An 18878-nucleotide genomic window follows, 5' to 3' on the forward strand; every position below is an offset into this window, starting at 1 on the left:
CACAGTGCCTGGGTTTGCGCCGGAAGTCCATTTCGCTGCTGCTCAAGTTTTAATGTCAGCAATACTGTTTCATAGGAAGTCTTGCAGCCGAAGTTGTCATCTCTCTCTCTGAGGAGGAGGAAAGGTGAAGTGCTTCATTTGCATTCGAAATGTCAGGGGGGGAGACACAGAGGAGAGAGAAGGGCAACACCTCTCCCAGGAGCAGGGGTGAGAGCGGCACTGAGACGCCTTAATGAACTGCTTTGATAATTAATAATTTATAACATATTTATACAACTCACTCGGGTTTAAATGGTAGTTGTACAGCAGAATCACACTGAGGATCTCAGGGTCAAATATGAGAGTATTCAGTTTCTTGCTGGGCTTGCATCACCAAAAAAGGCTTTTTACGTGGTAAAAAACAACAACTTTATGATTAAAATCATCTAAAAAAACAATTGAAACCCAGCCGGAATAAAAGATCTCTGAATACAGCACAGCCTGTTGCCCGGTTTTCTCTGTCTTTATCTTAATTGCCAGTTCTCTTTTTTACTTTCCCACCTAAACGTGAAATCATTCCTTCTGGAGCTTTTTTTGTCGGCGTCCCAATTTTCACTTCGGAGGCTGCAGTTCTTCCTCTCCCTCCCTTCTCTCCTCTCGGGTTGATCTGAAGGAGGAAATCCACATAATTGCCCCACGAAATCACAGCACTAATCCTTCAGTTGTGCCAAGCTGGGATAGTGGTCGAGCTTGCAGCTAATCCACACTGTGTAACGGATTTCTCAGCAGGCCCAGGTGAGAGAAGGGGAAGCTGCACTGTAGTTCTGTGCAGATGCAGACACACAGAGCAGTCACACAGGGAAACATAATGCAGAAATAGTGTCTGCAATTTAGTATTTTTTGATTATTGAATGTACATGTTTGACTCAGCCCGAACAAAAAAAAGAAAAACACGGTTGACTGAGCAACCGTGTCAAACCAAAACCACTCAGCCTCCCGTCACTCCAGCAGAAAGTATTCTGCAAGAATCCAATAGTTACAAGGACATTCCACCAGAAAACTGAGTGAAGAGTGCAACAATAGCAAAACTACCAGGGGCATAATAAAGTGCAGTGCAGACGTGCAGAAGAGCTGGGATAATGTGGCTTCTTAAGAGGAGGTTAGCAAGCAGGGCTCAGCGCTTCTGCCAACTCCACAGTCGGGCTCAGGATTGTTTCCTTGGGATGTCCTCATTGCTGCTTATTGTCAACAAGTCACTGTTGTCTTTCAAAACTCTTTACTTTCTCGTTACTCGCTCCACAACATGTTAAAAAAGCTTAAAGATACACCAGACACGTGCACATATACATATTAAGTCTTACCTGTGTCCGTTAAGTGACGCATGATGTAAAGGTGTGTATCCTGTGCTGTCTGTGCAGTTGACATTCAGGCCCTTCCACATGCTGGAGAGAAAACAGAGATACATCAGAGTTAATCCTCAAAGTGACACTTTTACATCCCTCAGTATTAAAGTGTCTGTTGTTTGGTGACGTGCTGGTTAATTCCTTAATGTCTGTGTTGTTTTAGAGACACAGTCAGAAAACACAATCAAGTTAACATATTTACTTCAGTTTGTTTGTTCCTAACCACTTTTCCTTGACACACACTTAACACTTAATCAACACGGCTTCAGTAGAAACAATTCACGCGTGTGCAACAACAATAAAACTGTTCAATATCAATATTTCCTTTGTGCAATAATGTAGATTCAACAGTTCAGTTATATTTAGCCTTTTAACAAGTTTAATAATCAATTGTAGGCCTAGCTTGTTTTGCTTCTTATTGACAGTTTGCTATATTTACTGTTCATTTTATTTCTTATTTGTTAAATAAATACATACGAACTGAAACGTAAGGATTGTCACTGTCACTAAGATGAGTATAGCGTTTGTTTTCATGGCTTGCCTTTAAATGTTGCCGACGTAAGGAATTGTCGGGCGGAATTATCTACTCTCCTTTCGTAAAGGAAGGTCCAGTGTTTCCTATGCTAAAGGAGCTAATAGAGGAAGCATTGAAGCACCTTTCCTTAGCGTTTAGAGAATTCAAACAGCTCTCATCATGGCGGCCACTGAGATACTTCCGGGTCATTCCGGGAACCTTTCCAAAGCAAAAAGGACTATTCGACCGCAGCCGGGCTCTGTTTTAGAACCAGGAAATGAGAAACCACACCGAGCCAATTAGGATTCACTTTCCATGTGGAATGCGCCAAGTGTGGGAAAAGTAGAGGGGGGGTTGTGATGTCTTTTTGAGAGATTGCCGTTTTTTAGTGGTTTTTGACTCTTTTAACTGTTTATTGATGTTTGTTCAGTGTTAAATTACTAGTATTATCTACTGAAAAACAGATGAATACCTCCTGTGAGTTAATTGTTTAATTGTGGTGCTTCCTGTTGTAGTAAGAGATACAGTTTGCAAATAAAAAAGGGGTTTTGAGCTCTTTTCAAGAGAGTGCTTTCCTAGTTTTTGTTTGAAGTATTGGGTTTCGTTTCTTCAGTTGTTTCTTTGCACAAAAGAGTTTTACTTTAATATATCTTGGTCCCCGAGGCGAGAAGTATAATATATAATTTAGGGCTAGAGCCAGTAGAGTTTAAGTTCTATTTCATCATATTGGCATTTAAAGAATGTAAGTGAGGTCGGGTCGCAAAAGGCTGAGCATGCAATTAAAACTACGAAACACAGAACCTCATATGGATAGCCAGCTACGCACATATACACACACATAGAAACAAACATACACTCACACACTATTACACATATAGAGCCCCGGGTTTTCCCAGGGCTATAATTATATGACCTCTCCTTTTCACATGAACTCCTCCGAGCGCGTCAGTGAGAAGTACTAATTAGTTGAATTCCAGTCCGAGCAGCTCTGGGCTGAAAAGCAGAATCAAGCGACTATAACTTTATTTAAAATGAAAGACAACCCGGACAGCAGCTTCTGACACAAAGAGCAGATTCTCAAAAGGCAAATATGAGTCTCACAGTATCTTTTTCTGAAACACATTAAGGAGAATATAGATTTCTTCAAATAGGTTAACAGCATATTCCTGTTTATTTCAGTTTTAGGCGATTTAGTCTCTAAACTGCACTGTACTTTGGAGGAAATAACAGAATCCACTTTATATTATTGTTTTAATTCAATTTGTTGTAACAAATGCGCTGCCCTTCTATTTCCCCAATCATTGACTGACGTGTGTTTTATGAGATTGGAGCCGAAGCTGCTGGCAAACAGTCAAACATTGCGGAGGAAGCGGAACATTCACAGAGTTTGACAGACATCAGCACAATGGTCAAGGTCAGTGGTGTTACACAGTGAGCGAGTGCACACGGACATGCAACTAAATGTGAATTAAAAATGTTATTATGGGCTGGCTGCACACACACACAGTGTATATCGATCAATAGAACAAGTCTGTAGCAGTTTTACTTTGATGCACATGACTGTAAAAGAACCAAAACCAGATATAAATAAAAAACGCTGCATTTTTACACACAAAAAAAGTGTTATGAACCCAAACGCAACCAGAACAAAAAAGGTACATAGATACACACACAAGCACCGTGCATACACACAACATGTAACACACACACACAGAGGTCAGAGGTCAGGAGACCGCAGACAGAGAGACACACCACAAGCTTGTTTCTACATTGGGTCAGCTGATTTCTACACACTGGGAGTGTGTGTGTGTGTGTGTGTGTGTGTGTGTGTGTTTGATGTGTTCATATCGATCCCGCTGCTCTGCAGACCCCGTACAGCGCTGACCTACAGAGGAACCCGTAGGAAGGCTTGTTAAAAAGAGCCGACTGACAGAGGGAGAGGGGAGCGGGAAGCCAAAATGTGATGCGAGGCAGCACAACAGAGAGCCGACTCGACTCGTTTCAACTCAACCGTCAAGTATACTTGGATGGATTTTATTTCCCCGGATCCACAAACATTCGCCATTAAATGAAAAGTGTTAATCGATACATTTCTGTTGTCTTTTACTGCCACATAAAAACTAAGGAGTGTTCTAGCCATGCGTGCTGCTGTAGAGAAATGATGGACGACAGACAGCAAAGAGCACTCGATAAGTGAGATCTAAGGTGCACAGCAGAATGTTAACTAAAAAAAACAACAACAACAAACACCAACCAATTCGAAGCTGCTGCAGCTGACATAAACACACGAAAGCATCTTAAAATGCAGCTAATCTCCTCCTTTCACGGTATCAGCGCTCGTTTATTAACACATTCTTCACACAAGCGGGAAAGTAGCCTTTTTATAAGGACAATTGTCGTATTTTTGGCGCAATGTGTTACTTTGGGGAACACACGTACTTGCTTTCTTGAGTTAGATGCCTCGACTGTATATAAGACGTGGAGTCTTCCTGACTGAACTGACGCTAGAGCAATGCAACACTACATGATACAGGTGTGGCGTTCAGTCATTTCAATCACCAACATTCAGCCCAACAACCCGAGAGCTGGTTTAATCAACATACGCACGTATAGTCTTTTTGTTACATATTTCTTATTATTACACATTTCAACCTTAAAACAAACACTATCCTGCCATTGCAATATCTACGTCAGTTTTAGCAAAATGTTCCATGTTTCCACTCGGCGTTTATAATTCAAAGCCTCATTAATCACATAAAACTATTTGGATGGAAGCACAGCTAATGTTCCCTAAACTCCCGTGAGCTGTTTTTTTATATCTGATAGCTGTTCACCGAGCAAACCTGACCTTGAACAAACACACACACAAACACACACACACACACACACAAAACGCGCCTGTGCTGTTACCTTCAAACAACCAATTTGTTCAGCAATTCATTAAAACACTCGCTGCACAATGAGTCTTTCATGTGAGCAGCGCTCTGCACGGCCCCCAAACACTATCAACCTCTCCCACACACCCACAAATGCACCGTATTATCGCACAAACACAGCAGTCATACCCAGAGTCGCAGAACCGTCATAAAAAAACCTGCACAAACAAATATACCTGGCCACCTTGTGAGGGAATGTGTAAACCTTGTTTCACAGTGTGTGTATGTGTGTGCGTGTGTGTGCCTCACTGTGAGCTAAACAAGGTGTTGTGTTTTTCTTTTAATGTTACGTGTGTGTTTGCAGTGACACTGACAGCATAGTCTCACTCCAGACACCTCTTTGTATTTACTTTCAGGAGTAGGAATCAAATAACAAGCAAAGATTTTTACTAACAATTTCAAATCAATTGAATTACAGTAGTAAAATACTTAATGCTCCACTAATCATTGTTTCATTCACTGTAACACTGAATCAAATGTGTATATTGTGGAGGGAGTCGCTCATAATGACGGACAGAGAATTAAAACTCTGCATCACGACGCAGAGTTCAGCTTCTTGTAGCTCATGTTTGGGTTTTCTGGCTCATACCATTTTTAAACGACTTACTATTTGTTCTTACTAATTCTCTCATTTTTATTATTCCTAATTTAATCGACTATCTTTTTATTGTTTAATTTTATTGTCTTTTGCCCTCATTTAAATGCGTTTCATTTTCCTTTTTTGTAAAGCACATTATAAATTAAGTGTATTGTTACTATTAGTTTTATTTGGACCAAAACAAAGAAAAAGAATGAATACTGGACTTTAGGTGGATTTCACACACATGTATATAGTGGTGGTGAGTTTATGGTTTATGCTTGGTATTTGTCTTTTCTACTGTAGGCCCCACACTTCTACTTTAACATTCCCACAACAGTCCTTTGATATTACTATAGAGACTGCTTTGTCGTACTTAACATTGCATTTACATCATTCACCGCTGCACAAACACTCTATGACAGAGTACATTTATTGAGTCCACGGCAGCTTAAAACTGCCAGAAGGTAGAAAAACACAGAGACTGTGGCATTTAGAAAAACAAATAGCGCACATTGGATAACAGCCGACTTGATACATGTGGATCGCTTCCTAACGAGGCGCGTTTTCTTATCGCAGCGATTCATTTTCTGCTCTGCCATGTTCCGCCTTCCAAATTCCCAAACTCGGTTCGGTGCCATATCGCTTCTCTATTGTTTTCTGCACCTTCAGTCACAGTGTAAAAGCAGCCGGCAGAGTTTAAATAGAATTAGTGGGCGAGTTGCGATTAGATAACGGAGGTGGAGGTGCTGCTGCGAGAATGCAGACTCGTTCGTTGGATTAGTCAAATATGCAGACGATGTCCGACCCAATTAACCTCCAGAGCTGCAGCTACGGAGAGCTCTGGTTAGAGAAGCTGCCTCTGTGTGTGCACAACTACTGCTACCGTACGTCTAGTTTAATGGCGACAATCAAGTGTTATCTTGTTACGTCTGACTCGAGCTTTAGCAGCTAGTCACCCTCCTCTTGTGTCTCTGAATCTCCTGTGCTGCAGACTCTTCTTTCATTAAAGCACTAAAAAGGTAAAAGGGGTCAAATGTCATGACAGGCCTCCCAGCAGGCAGAGCGATGCTGCCCTCTGTTTGAACCCCTCTTCAGTTACAGCGTGGCAGCTTTTCCTCGCCTTTACGTCGCTTTACTACAACACTGAGGACTGATATGATACCATGTTGGATAGAACAGTGTTTTCTTTATGAGGAGATAATGAAGCGTTTTTTGGATTAAGCGGTATTAGTTTAATTCAAACTTAAATGAATGACTTTGTGTTTGTATAAAAGGTTATTCATCATTTCTTAACACTGCTTGTCAGTTGGGGGGGATGTGGTTTCTCCACAACAACAAATGAGAAATGGATTTATGTTTCCACTGAAGATAATAAAGAAGATGAAGATGACGTTCACGCTTGACAAAGAATCAGAAGAAGTGAGTTTTATTATACTACAGTTCTGTGCATCCCATCACCTCAAGCAATCAACAAAAGGTTAAAATGACTCCCGAACCCTTTAGACGTGTCATCTATTATATGTGGTTATGAAAGAGGAGCTCAAGGTGTTTCGAGTAGTAAAACATTTTTTTTCATTGTGAATGCAAACTTCTCATTCGGCGTCTCAGAATGAAAGCCTTCATTTGCTGGTTCTCACCATGGATATTAAAGCTGGAGTCACGTTGCAGCAAAGTTCACGCTACATCAAAGCAAAGCATTGTCTTCAAAGGAAAAGGAAGGCAGGAATTGGGGAAACCTTTGTAGTTCTGGATCCTGGATTCTTTTTTTTTTTTTTTTAACAGGGAGGGAAGTTAAGTCGACTGAACCTGAACCGAAAGCCAACTAATGAAATGAAAATGAAAGGCTGTTGTTCCGCAGAAACGGGCGGCTCAACAACAACCAAAAACTTCACGGGAAATCAAAAAGGGAACCAATATGATGGTGAAGCGTGTTCGCTATCAGAGCAGATAACGCCAGACAGGAAGTGGACTTGCTTCATATCCTGTTTTGAGCGACAAGCGGAAGAGATACCTGCAGATTAAGAGCAGTGTTGTGAGAGCAAACCAACTGATATGACCTGCAGGATGATGAAAAGACACACGCAACACGTCGTCTCTTCAGAGCCGGCCTTTTAAGTTCAAAACCGTGACTCACAGGGAGACAGCCCACCCCCCCCCCCCCCCCCCCACGATGCTTTAGGGCATGCATATTCTGCTTTACCCTCTTAAAGTCTTGACCAGGTGTGCAGGTGTGGAGGAGGTTCGTGTAATTGTGCATTTGTGAGTGTGTCATAGGTGAGATCGGCTCAACCACAGAGGGACAATTACAGCGCAAGGTGTGTGTGTGTGTGTGTGTAAACTCTCAAAAGGCCAATTACATTTCTGCAAAGAGAAGCGAGAACCAACCATCTCTCTCTCTCTCTCTGCCTGTTACTTATCCCCTCTTTTCTTTCTCGGCTTGTATTTTATCTCTTCGGTGCTACAATATAATCTGCCTACAATTGTGCACAAATGTGCAAACATATAAGAACGCCCTGCAAATGCAGAGAGAGCGGAGAGAAAGCAACTACGTCAAAGAAGACCTCTGCATGTACTGAACTGTATGCATGACATTCACTTAAAACGATGCTCATGCTATAAATATGCATTATGCACACACACACACAGACACACACACACACACGGTGGTATGGTCTGAGCTGGAGCCTGACTGATATTGGTTTTTTTAAGCCAATACTAATAGTGATATTGAAAAAAAAAAATTTAAATAACATGAACTCATAACAAAAAAAAAGTCACAATCAATCAGATTTAGTTATTAAAAGACATTTTTCATATTATACAGCCTGAGGATTTCCTACAGTGTGACCACCAGCACGACAGCAATCTCATTTTCGCTTCACACCACCTAAATAAAGAATCCCATTCACACCTGCACAACTCGACAACAGGCAATCCTGCACTGCTTTGTAAGGAGAGAGGTGTTTCCCTCTCTCTCCGTCTCACTTCCCTCCCAGATGTGTCACTCTCTGCTGCTGCTTTTCTACACCAATTACAGTGACGAGTAACTCCAAAGTGCAGAGTGGCTTATACGGGGAGGAGAGGTGCAAATATCAAATCGAGTCCTAGCACGTCAAAACAAATAGTCTCTTGAGTTAGTGAATATAAAACAGCTGTTTTTACTATGTTGGAATATTTACAGAAGACATGAATATTTGAATATATCAATGAACAACGTTCTTTTCAAATGTTGCAGCACAAAACATTTGAATACGAGACTTCCTGCCCAGCTTTACTGTCTGTGATCTCGCCCTCCTCATCAGCTTCTGGCAAATCCCTAATTTGCTGAACTCATTCTTGTAAAATTGGCTCGTATGCTTTTTAGCATATTTAGCAAAATAACAGCTCTCCTCTACAAAACCTCCTCGTTAGCAATTTTGTTAATTTGAATACGCCGTGGTTTCCTCCCAGCATGGGACTCCATCCAACTTGCAAATCAGGCTTTTAGCTGCCAGAAAAACATAAACAGCAAAAACTTAATCAAATTAACAAAACCTCATTTTTTTTTTAGAAGCGGGCAAAAATAAAACTTCAACTCTGAGTAATGTGAGAGGACCTGGGGCAGACAATGGAGCGCGGATAAATAGGCGCGTTTCTGAATGAATATGCAGCGACGCCGGTCAGTCAGCGACAAATGCCCGCAGAGGAACATCATCCGACACGTTCGACGGGTCAAGAGGCCACCACTCCCATCACAGGAAGTAATTTATCTCGGGGTCAAACTGACCTCTGGTGCGCAAATGAACATGGAGGTTTGCTGTGGGGGCAGTGGGTCAAAAACACACACACACACACACACACACACACACACACACACACACACACATACATACACACACATAGTGACTACCACGCTTTTACTGGCACTCATCAATGATTAAAACAAGACACGAGTAATCGATAGCTGCACAACTCCCCACCGGGACTCTATTGATGAAGTTTGAACATTGATCATTTGGTTGTCGTGAGGGAGAGAGCGGCTGGAGACACACGTGAGCTCAGTGGTATCGTTTTGTTTTAAATCCGATGTATCTCACATGTGTTATCCTGCTATGTGGTATTTTGGGTTTAAAATGTCCTTTTGGATACGGGACAGAACGTACAAGCGTGGTGTTGTAGACATTTTGGGGCCCGTGTTGGATCTGTATCCAGGTCAGTGATATCAGACCGGGCTGGTTATCTCTACACACCGCAGCGTAGAAGACTAATGCCTGCATTTATCTTAGACTCATGTATTACTGCACTGCCTTTATGCGGGGGCAACATTGAACATACTTTACTGAGGCATTTACTGGCTCACTACACACCCTGAACTTTAATACAACAAGAGTACGGTCAGACATATATAACATAATGTGACATTATGTGCTCTTCGTTTAATACATTTCATCTTTTATCTACCACTTTGAAAAAACTGAACCGTGATAATATAACGGAGAGGCCCACCGGCTCTGTACGGAGACCCAAACGCCCCTGACCTTTGAGGAAGGAAGGGAGATGAGAGGAAGCGAAGGAAGGATGGGAGAGAAAATAGATCTAATGCGACAAACTCTGTATCATACAGCGAGAAAAAGGCAGACAGCTGGAGGGATAGACAGCCAGACGATACCACCATCTGAAGGCAGCTGAATACACTTAAACAGCTTCATCAGAGCAGCCCGTCTTTTTCCAAGTCCTAAACAATCTGGCGGTTTGTCTCTCAGCCCACCTCCTTAAATAGAGATGGAAACATCCCTCCTCTGGCCCGAGCTGACTCTTCATACTCACGCCCATCTGAGTACAAGAATCCACATCGAACTGACAAGATTCTTCTCAGAAGCAGCACAAAGGTTTGCAGAGATTTGGCATGAAAAACACCCCAGTGACCTCGCTAAGATTACCAGGAGTTTTGGTCGGACCACTATAAACGTGCCGAGACCCCAAGAGTCCTGCAGGTTTCATTTCAAAACCTTTTACCAGAGTTGACCTTTGATTAATCACTGTAAACGCAGTCCTGATACGAGCACCCTCATGTGAATATAGCTGCCACGTAAAGCTGAAGTTCATGGGAAGTGCTTTATTTATTGCCCAAGTTAACTACCTGTGCTTAATGTCTACTCCATCACTGTAGCAAAGTGATGCATTTCCAATGACACCTGTAAAAGAACATGCTCGCAATGAAAAGCATTTACGTCTATTAGGGCTAAAGTCCAACAGACCGAGAAAATGTCCGATATTAGCTCACTGCAGATATTTATCAGCAGATACACAAAACTAAAAACTTGCAGCACAGAAATACTGTGGTTTAGAAACAATGAGGCGATTGTATCATTTATACAATGGAGTATTGAGAAGTTCATTTTTCAACAGCAAAGGGTTGAAATGGATTTGTGAAAACAAAGACTGTCGGGTCCTTTCTTCGATATTTAATATAATGGCGTCGTCCTCAAAAAAAACCCCACTACTCTTCAGGTTATAATTATTTTATTCCAAAACCACAATTTAAATCAGCACAACTTTCAAATCCGAAACCCCAATTTGAATTATAACATAATTAATTCCACAGTATTCCACTCATATTATATATTTCTACGTGTGAGTACAAGTGGTCTCTTTAAAAGAACAAAGGCGAGCTGGTGGCACAGAAAGACGGAGAGATGGAGGCCGACAACATTTCCCCCGCTCTCTTTAATCAACCGGAGAGAAGAAATGGCCACCGTCTGCTTCATCGCTATTGATTTACACTGCGGCCTTACCAATCAGTCACAATCTGGAGAGCTACAAACAATCTGTAAGTGTGTGTAGGAACTGTACGTGTGTCCTCCTGAGGCAATTCTCCTCTCAGTAAGTAAGTGACAGAAAGCCTCAGATCTCCACTTAACAGCAGCCGGCCACCAATCCATCTGGCCGAGAGCATCGATTAAAGTGAAGATCTGCAGAATTAAAAATTGGAAACGTCAGCTCTGGGTCTCTTATCTAAATGAGATAACTAATAGAGTGGACTGAGTCGAATATATTTCTACAGTAGATCTAGTGAGGAGGAAAACTCCCAGTGAAGCTCTGACCTTTGTGACATCCTGCAGTGCGGTTTGGGAGTAAACGGAGAATGTCACAACCTTGAACCGTTCGAGTTTCCCTGGGCAGCCTGAGGATTTGAACCGGCGACCCTCAGAACGAGGCAGCTTTTTCAGATTCGCACGGCCTGCCAAGAGCTACGGAAACAATTGTGAAGTGTGCGTGAGGCCAGACGCCTTGCATCTATAAAACTGTATCAAACGTTTGCTCTGTTCAGGATAATTCAGCTCTGAGTCTGAGGTCAATTCAACTTGGCAAACGCATTTTTTTCGCCACGCGTATTTTCTTCAACAGCACAGACCACGGAGTGCAGCGATTTTGCGAGCCAATTCGGGCTAAATATCGTCTGGCAACTCATCGGGTTAGATACAGCCAAGCCAAGTCCATCTTCATTATCCACTCTGCCACGAGGAAATTAGCCATGCAGCCGCAATGGAAATCATGATAAAACGATATCGGTGGGAGAGTCATTATGATGACAAGCAGGGGGAGGCGGTGACAGCGACGTGTTTAATTCAGCGCGGCACCGAAGAAACGAAGCAACAGCTCAGCTCGGTTGCAAGCTAAACATTTACATCGCTGCTCAGTGTCCGTGTCGAACTTGCAAACATTTCCAAACCGTGTATGTGGTGATAAGAACTCTGCTGTGGGACAAAGCATCTATCCTGTGACGACGGTGTGTGTGTGTGTGTGTGTGTGTGCAGCATCAGGGCAGCATCAGGGATCCATGGCTATATATGGTCTGACAGAAGGTTTTTGCTTTACCCAGAGACCTCTCGCTCTCTCTCGCTCAGTTCTACAGAATTTCTAAGCAATGAGCGACCGCCCTCCGTGAGCTCAACATCAAACCAAACATACCGAAGATAAGAAATATATAATTAGAATATTTAGAATCACAGCGCAAAGTACAAAAAGATGGAAAAATACAAAAAAAACCTAGATATAATGAGAAAAATATATTATATAATTGGAAAAAAAGATATATATGATTAACTTAAAGGACACGGTCCAATGCAAAGATTCACACCTGTAAAGAACTGGTCTGCACATCTGTCTACAGTGTGCATCACCATAGCAACCAACCTTTCATGCAACTGTCTAGGGATGAATTAACAGCACAAGCTACTGTGAGCCAATCATGTTTATTAGCTAGACGACTGTCTTGTTTCTATAAACATTTTTGGGGGGATTTGTACGATAAAGGATGGAGGAACGCAGTGTGCTCGTGTACCGAACAGCTGTCTCCTCATGCTTTGCTGGTCTTTTCCCCTTTTTTTTCCCCCCTCTGAGAGTGCATTAGGCCTGTCAGCAGGACTGCCGCATCCCATTTAAACCGCTCAGACCTCAGCATCACACATCTGCTGCTGCTGCTGCTGCTGCTGCAGGACCGCACAGGTAAACACGACTGAAACACACACACACACACACACACACACACACGCACACACACAGCGACTGTGCCGAGGTCAGAGCAGGTTTGTCAAAATATTCTGGGTATTTGTTCTCACACAAACGGAGCGCCGGGTAATTGTATGCTCATTTTCTTGCTTTCCGTGTGTTTTGAAAAGCTTGCTCCAACTGCAGAATTAAACACCGGCTGAGAAAATTCTCACGCATCTTATTTTACCATTAAAAACCTTTTGGACCAGCTGATATATGTACATAACAGAGAGCAGAGCAGTTTGGTCTTTGCTGATGAAAAGCTATCGACATATTGTTATCAAACAATATAATACAAAACATACACTGAAGGCAAACTTAAGATTTGTCGTCAAAAGCGCAGAAGATTCAAATATTATTGGTATATTATTGTTATAAACAAATATGTTTTTTCACATGCTGTAATTTTAGGACACAAGGAACATTTTTTATTTACAGATTTTATTGTCGTTATGTAAATAAACTGGTACTTCTAGTCATCTTTGGCATACGAACATGTTACAAATTCTTATTCCGCCTGCATGTTACTGTAGTAGTTGTTGTTGTTGTTGTTGTTGTTGTTGTTGTGGTGGTGAACATATGCAGACACACTAAAAACAAAACATCCCTACTTTCTATAGTGTACTAGTGCAAGTCTCTGGTACAGTAACTGGGCAGCTTCTCCGATATCACTGGGCACTGATCCCACTGTTGTGATGTTGTAGAAAAAAACATTTGAAGTGTTGGGGCCCATTTGCCAAGATGGATATTTTTTTTGGGACTTTCCTGCCAAGAAACATGAAAAATAATCCCTGTTCTGCTGGAAATGCTCAAAAGCAAAGCGCTTTGAAGGGGCATTACACGGGCATACAAACCGTGGCTTTCTATCGACCTCCATCAGCAGTCGATACATTGCAACGACAATAAAAAAAGTTTGTGTAACAGCTTGCAACGTCTATTGATGGACCAAAATATCTTTAAATTTGTATTTTTTACAGTAGAGAAGAGACAGTGATCTCATGTGAGCGGACGGCAAACAGAAATGTCAAATGAAAAGATGTCGAGACAAAACAAATACAGCTTCCTGTTAGCCTGTTAGCTTGAAAACGCAACGTTTTACAGTTGCACTTACTTTTGTATCTTTAAAAGAAATAGTTCAACATTTTGAAACATTTATTCACTTTCTTGGCAAGAGTTAGATGAGGAGATTGATACCAGCACTCAGTTAGCTTAGCTTAGCGCACAGACTGAAAACAGGGGGAATCAGCTAGCCTGGCGCTGTTTAAAAGTGAGAAAATACAACTACAAGCACCTCTCAACATGTTATAGATTGTTTGTTTAATACCAGAGGAAGAAATCAAGTGTAAAAACGTCAAAGTGTGGTTTTACAGGGGTTATGTACCTGTGAACAGAGCCTGTGAAGCGGTTTACCCTTCCTTCCAGTCTTCATGCTAAGCTAACCGCCTCCTGGCTCCAGATTCATACTGAACCAACAGATATGAGAGAAGTGAATCTTCTCATCTAACTCATAAAAGAAGTATTTGTTTACTAAAGTTTCAAGCTATTTCTTTAACATGCTTTGGTGGCTAACGCTCAAGCAATGCCTCAAACCGGAGGAATAAACACAAAACAGCTACATATTGTATTCGTCTTTCAACACGATACGGGGATTCATGTCATGTGTCTGCAAATGTGACGAGTCATTTGTTTCTGTTCATGTCATTCTTAAGACGTGAAATCCCACAGAGGATGCACATACACAACACACATTATCTGTCCGTATGTTGCTCTGGCGACTTCACTGATAACGACAGCTCATTACTTGAACCTTATCTCCGTCTAAATACCTTTGTGTCCTGCGGATACTGAACGCATCGTTTCACTATCTGTCTACTCACTTCCTGCTGCTCTCCAACTTAAAATAAATGATACATTCCCTTTCACATGTTTTTTTTCTCCCCATCTTAGCTGCTATTACTCCCCTACTTGCCAATCCACACACTCACACACACAAATATGCTCTGCCAACTTGTGTTCACACACAGCTGCATGCAATTACCCGCCACAAGAAGGTATTTAAAACAGAGAGACTCTCTGGTCCGTGCTATTTATCAGATCTATCAAAATAGCGCTCATAAACCTGCCAAGTGTGTGTGTGTGTGTGTGTATGTACAGTGAGTGGCATCCTGCTTACGATGCACCAAAGGGTTGAAAGCTGTCTCCGTTTAGGAAATAACAAAAAATACTTGTTTCTTCTGTCGTCTACATTAATCTCTCCTCGCCTGTCTGTCCTCTAAATGCACTTATTTCATATTATTCAGTTGAAGACACACACACACACACACTAAGGCACACGATTTCACTTTTATATTTGTCCGTACACCAAAATAAAAGCTGTGAAGTAGATGTACTTCCTAAATTATCATTTGCGAGTTATAAAAACGCATAAGGCCAAATTAAACATAGTGGCCTGGTGCTCATTAAATCCAGCTTTTTTTATTACAAGTCGTTGGCTGAACCATGTAAAGTAAAAATAAACTGTTCTCTGCATCGATTTAAGTTTGCGTATATCTATTCTAGCAGTTTGAGCATTTTTTGATACTTCCAGCACCTTATTTAAGACACAGCCGGGTGAGGTGGTGGTTATCCTGCATTATTACAAGTCCTTAAAATCCCAGCGAGAAGGATTCCATCATCACACACATCAGAGCACCAAATTGGAAAGTGAGAAGCTCGTTCAATCTAGAAGGATTTTGCATGAAATTAAAAATTAATTTACCCCGAATTACACCTACGGTGAATAAACATCCAGTGCCTTTCGGGACTTTCAGCTTTTATCCTCTGCAGCTCGGAGGCCGCTTGTACCGCGTTTCCCAAACAAATCATCGGAAAAGCGAGTCTTCTGACCTACGTGATGATGTCAGTGATGGAGGTACAGTATGTTGTGTTGTATTTTCTTTCTCCTATTTGAACAAAAGCTCTCCACTTTGTCCTTGAAAACGCACATATAAAGGGAGATACATCTGTGAATCTGAGCAAAGTACAACGTTCTGTTCAGGCTGGTGTTTGTAACCTCGTAGCTGTCATTCGTGCATTCATCACATCCTGCCTCGTTTATCGTCCGTCGTCGTATTCTTGAAATAGTCAACATTTCCTGACAAGCCTCCAGCCGACTCTTCACTGGGACCAAAAACAGACAACACGACACGCCAATCCACCGGCTACCTGCGACCTTGAGGACAGATTTTAAGATTGTATTGATTAGTTTCTGGGCAGGTACAGTGCAGTATGTCTGGCTCCTAAACCCATCATACAATATTAAACTGCTAACAGCCTCCTGGGATGAAGCCTTGAAGCTGTTTTCTGATGGTGACCCACCCTTTGCCTGAAGGACCCCTACACTCACTGGCATCACCTAAACATTGCCTTCTTTATGTAATAGGATGACTTAGAGAGGCTAACTCTCACCTCTTCCAGGGTCCCCCATGGGACCTCATTTTGGAAAAATATGAACGACAGTCAACAGGAAGAGAAAAATATTGTTTGGGATTGTTGGATTTGTGACATGAATTACACGTATGAGGTTTGTCAATTTAAAAGATCATCTTGCAAGTCAAGTTTGTCGTACCACCATTAAGTTTTGTGTGAGACTCCAAACTAACTAAGTAACTTAGCTATGTTCCATGAACAAATGTAACATTGTCTGACCTGATATGTTTTGTTCAGCAACTCTTTTTAAAAGGCGGGAAGCGAAAGAACGACCACGACCCGTTGTTCATGTGAATACATCACACTGGTATTTTGGGTGTGTAGTGTTTCTAATTGTGCACTTTCACAGTCATATACTTCAGCAGTCTTGTGACAAATTGAGACTTTCTTGACAAACATCATATGTGTAATTAATGGCATAATTCAAGTCTCTGGCCATTGACTACCGTACATTTCTTTTCCAAAATAAGGTCCCATGGTGATCCACTGGAAAGAATGACTTAATTCTGTCCTTTATTACTTCCGTTACTATAATCTGCATTTATATAAGTAATAACATGTTATTACTACTATTAGTACTACCGAACTAGGTGAGCTACACTGAACCAGGAGCCACAGGTGTGCTAAAGGGACTGAATAACTCTAATGTGCAGTTTTTACCAGTCTTATCTCATAGAGTTGTATTCGGCTGAGCTGCAACACACCTGCAGATGCACGAGACTGACACGGTGAGTACAGAGGAAACGAACGTCTCTGCTCCTGATTCACACAGAGCCACTTGTAATCCTCCAGTTGTTCGCTCTCTCTCTGCGGCACAATGGTGGAACGGAGCGCAGTGGAACTTAAGAGTGTGCCGGGGTCGTTTAAAGTGAAAAAAAAAACAAGGACACGGCCCACAGTCATAATCATCACTTCTCCGTCTCGCACTAACACGCATGGGGCAATGAGTGCGTGCACGTAAACACACACACACACACACAACACACAGCCCGTTTCTCCGTCGTCACGAATCCCCTCAGTTGCAGGGGGGGAAGACGCCTCTGAGGAAAGGTGCTGACAAACAAGAGCCAATTACAGACCAACGTATAAATCTATGGCCAGCCACATCGAGGCAGTCATGCAGAGCACACACACAGTGTTAGGACGCTGTGTTATTATATATGCAAACAGCCCGCCAGTTTTTATACATACTATAAATACATAGCAGGGCAAGAATATACAGGGAAATGTATCCTTTTAAAAACACCCAGATTCTAAACGGGTCATTTCACCGGTTATTAAGAACACAATAAGGCCGTGTTCTTACAGCAGTGTACATACAAAAACAACAGACTTAGAGCTTGTAGTAACACACACACATTATGCATTGAGACCGTGTGTGTCTGTACAGGCAGCAGACGGTTACGTAAGATAGAAGTGGAGACAAAGAGGGAAAGCAAGGAGGGTCGTATTACGCCATGAATTAAGCCATTATCAGTCCCCATGCTTCAGTAAATCTGTGTAAGAAGAGAGGTGTACGAGGCCTAAAAGGTATTTATGAAGCACTCTGAATCAAAGCGAAATCGCCGTTAACTGTGATTAATCCGCTCTTGTGGTTAAGATTTAAGTAGGTTGAGGTTTAAAGCGCTCTCAAGGAGATTGCAAAGCACCCACAAACACGGGCCTAAACGGTGAAATGAGCCGTGATATGTGGGCAAAAAATACCCAAGAAACTTCTCACTCAGTTTCAGGAATTCAAGGCAAATTCTGTCCATTTGCATGCGTCTCTAACTCTATTTCTTTCTGTCTCGCACACATAAACACGCCCTCCACCGCGTCGTGGGAAATGCCCACTTGGCCCCAGTTAGAGTAGACAGAAGGAGGGCAGCGTGGGAAACTGCCACATGGATACTCATCTGATATGATGTGCTTTCACGGTCACTAAAATGATGCAAGGGCAATAACTGGTTTCTGAAGTGAATTATTCAGAGGAACTACAGTCTCCACCTGGTCTGGTTCCTCTTGTAGGACTCTTTCGGACTGACTTTCTCCCCCCACGCTCAAGCTTCCTCATTGCTCATTTGTTTATTACTATGAAACTCGCCTGCCACCTGTTTGAACTCTGGGCACTGAGGTTTTAAATGTTAATGCATGGCTGAAACTCGCTTTACTTTAAAGGGTAACTTCTGTATTTTTCAACATTGACCCTCCTATGTTCCTTGTGCGTGTATTTGTGTCAAGAATTATTACCCCTGTTATGTAGTCTTTCGGGGCAACTCTGCACTGTATGAACGTCCACTAAAAGTGTTTTTGCTGCAGTAAGGCTCACAGCGTTATCATAAGTGTCTGACAACATTAGGGAAAGGAGTCACGGCTGTATGTTTAGCTGTATTCCTAAATACTAGCATTTGTATTTTAACTTCTAATATTTAATATGCCTCCGTACACGCTCCTCAGACTCAAACCACATAACATTTACAGATCTG

The 18878-nt window shown here is 42.0% G+C and overlaps 1 protein-coding gene across 4 annotated transcripts in view; it reads right to left on the bottom strand.

Moving 5' to 3' along the window:
- The window catches only part of anks1b (ankyrin repeat and sterile alpha motif domain containing 1B), a gene marked incomplete at its 5' end in the record, with an annotated part of 172808 nt that overhangs the window by 128085 nt on the left and 25845 nt on the right, over positions 1-18878 (bottom strand). For all 4 annotated transcript variants that reach the window (XM_079183999.1, XM_079183996.1, XM_079183998.1 and 1 more), the window contains one exon: positions 1341-1421. In XM_079183999.1, the coding sequence (XP_079040125.1) occupies positions 1341-1421 (81 nt within the window). The remainder of the gene's footprint in view (positions 1-1340; positions 1422-18878) is intronic.

This window comes from Pholis gunnellus, assembly GCF_910591455.1.
Source record: "Pholis gunnellus genome assembly, chromosome: 22".
In the NCBI taxonomy this organism is placed as follows: domain Eukaryota; kingdom Metazoa; phylum Chordata; class Actinopteri; order Perciformes; family Pholidae; genus Pholis; species Pholis gunnellus.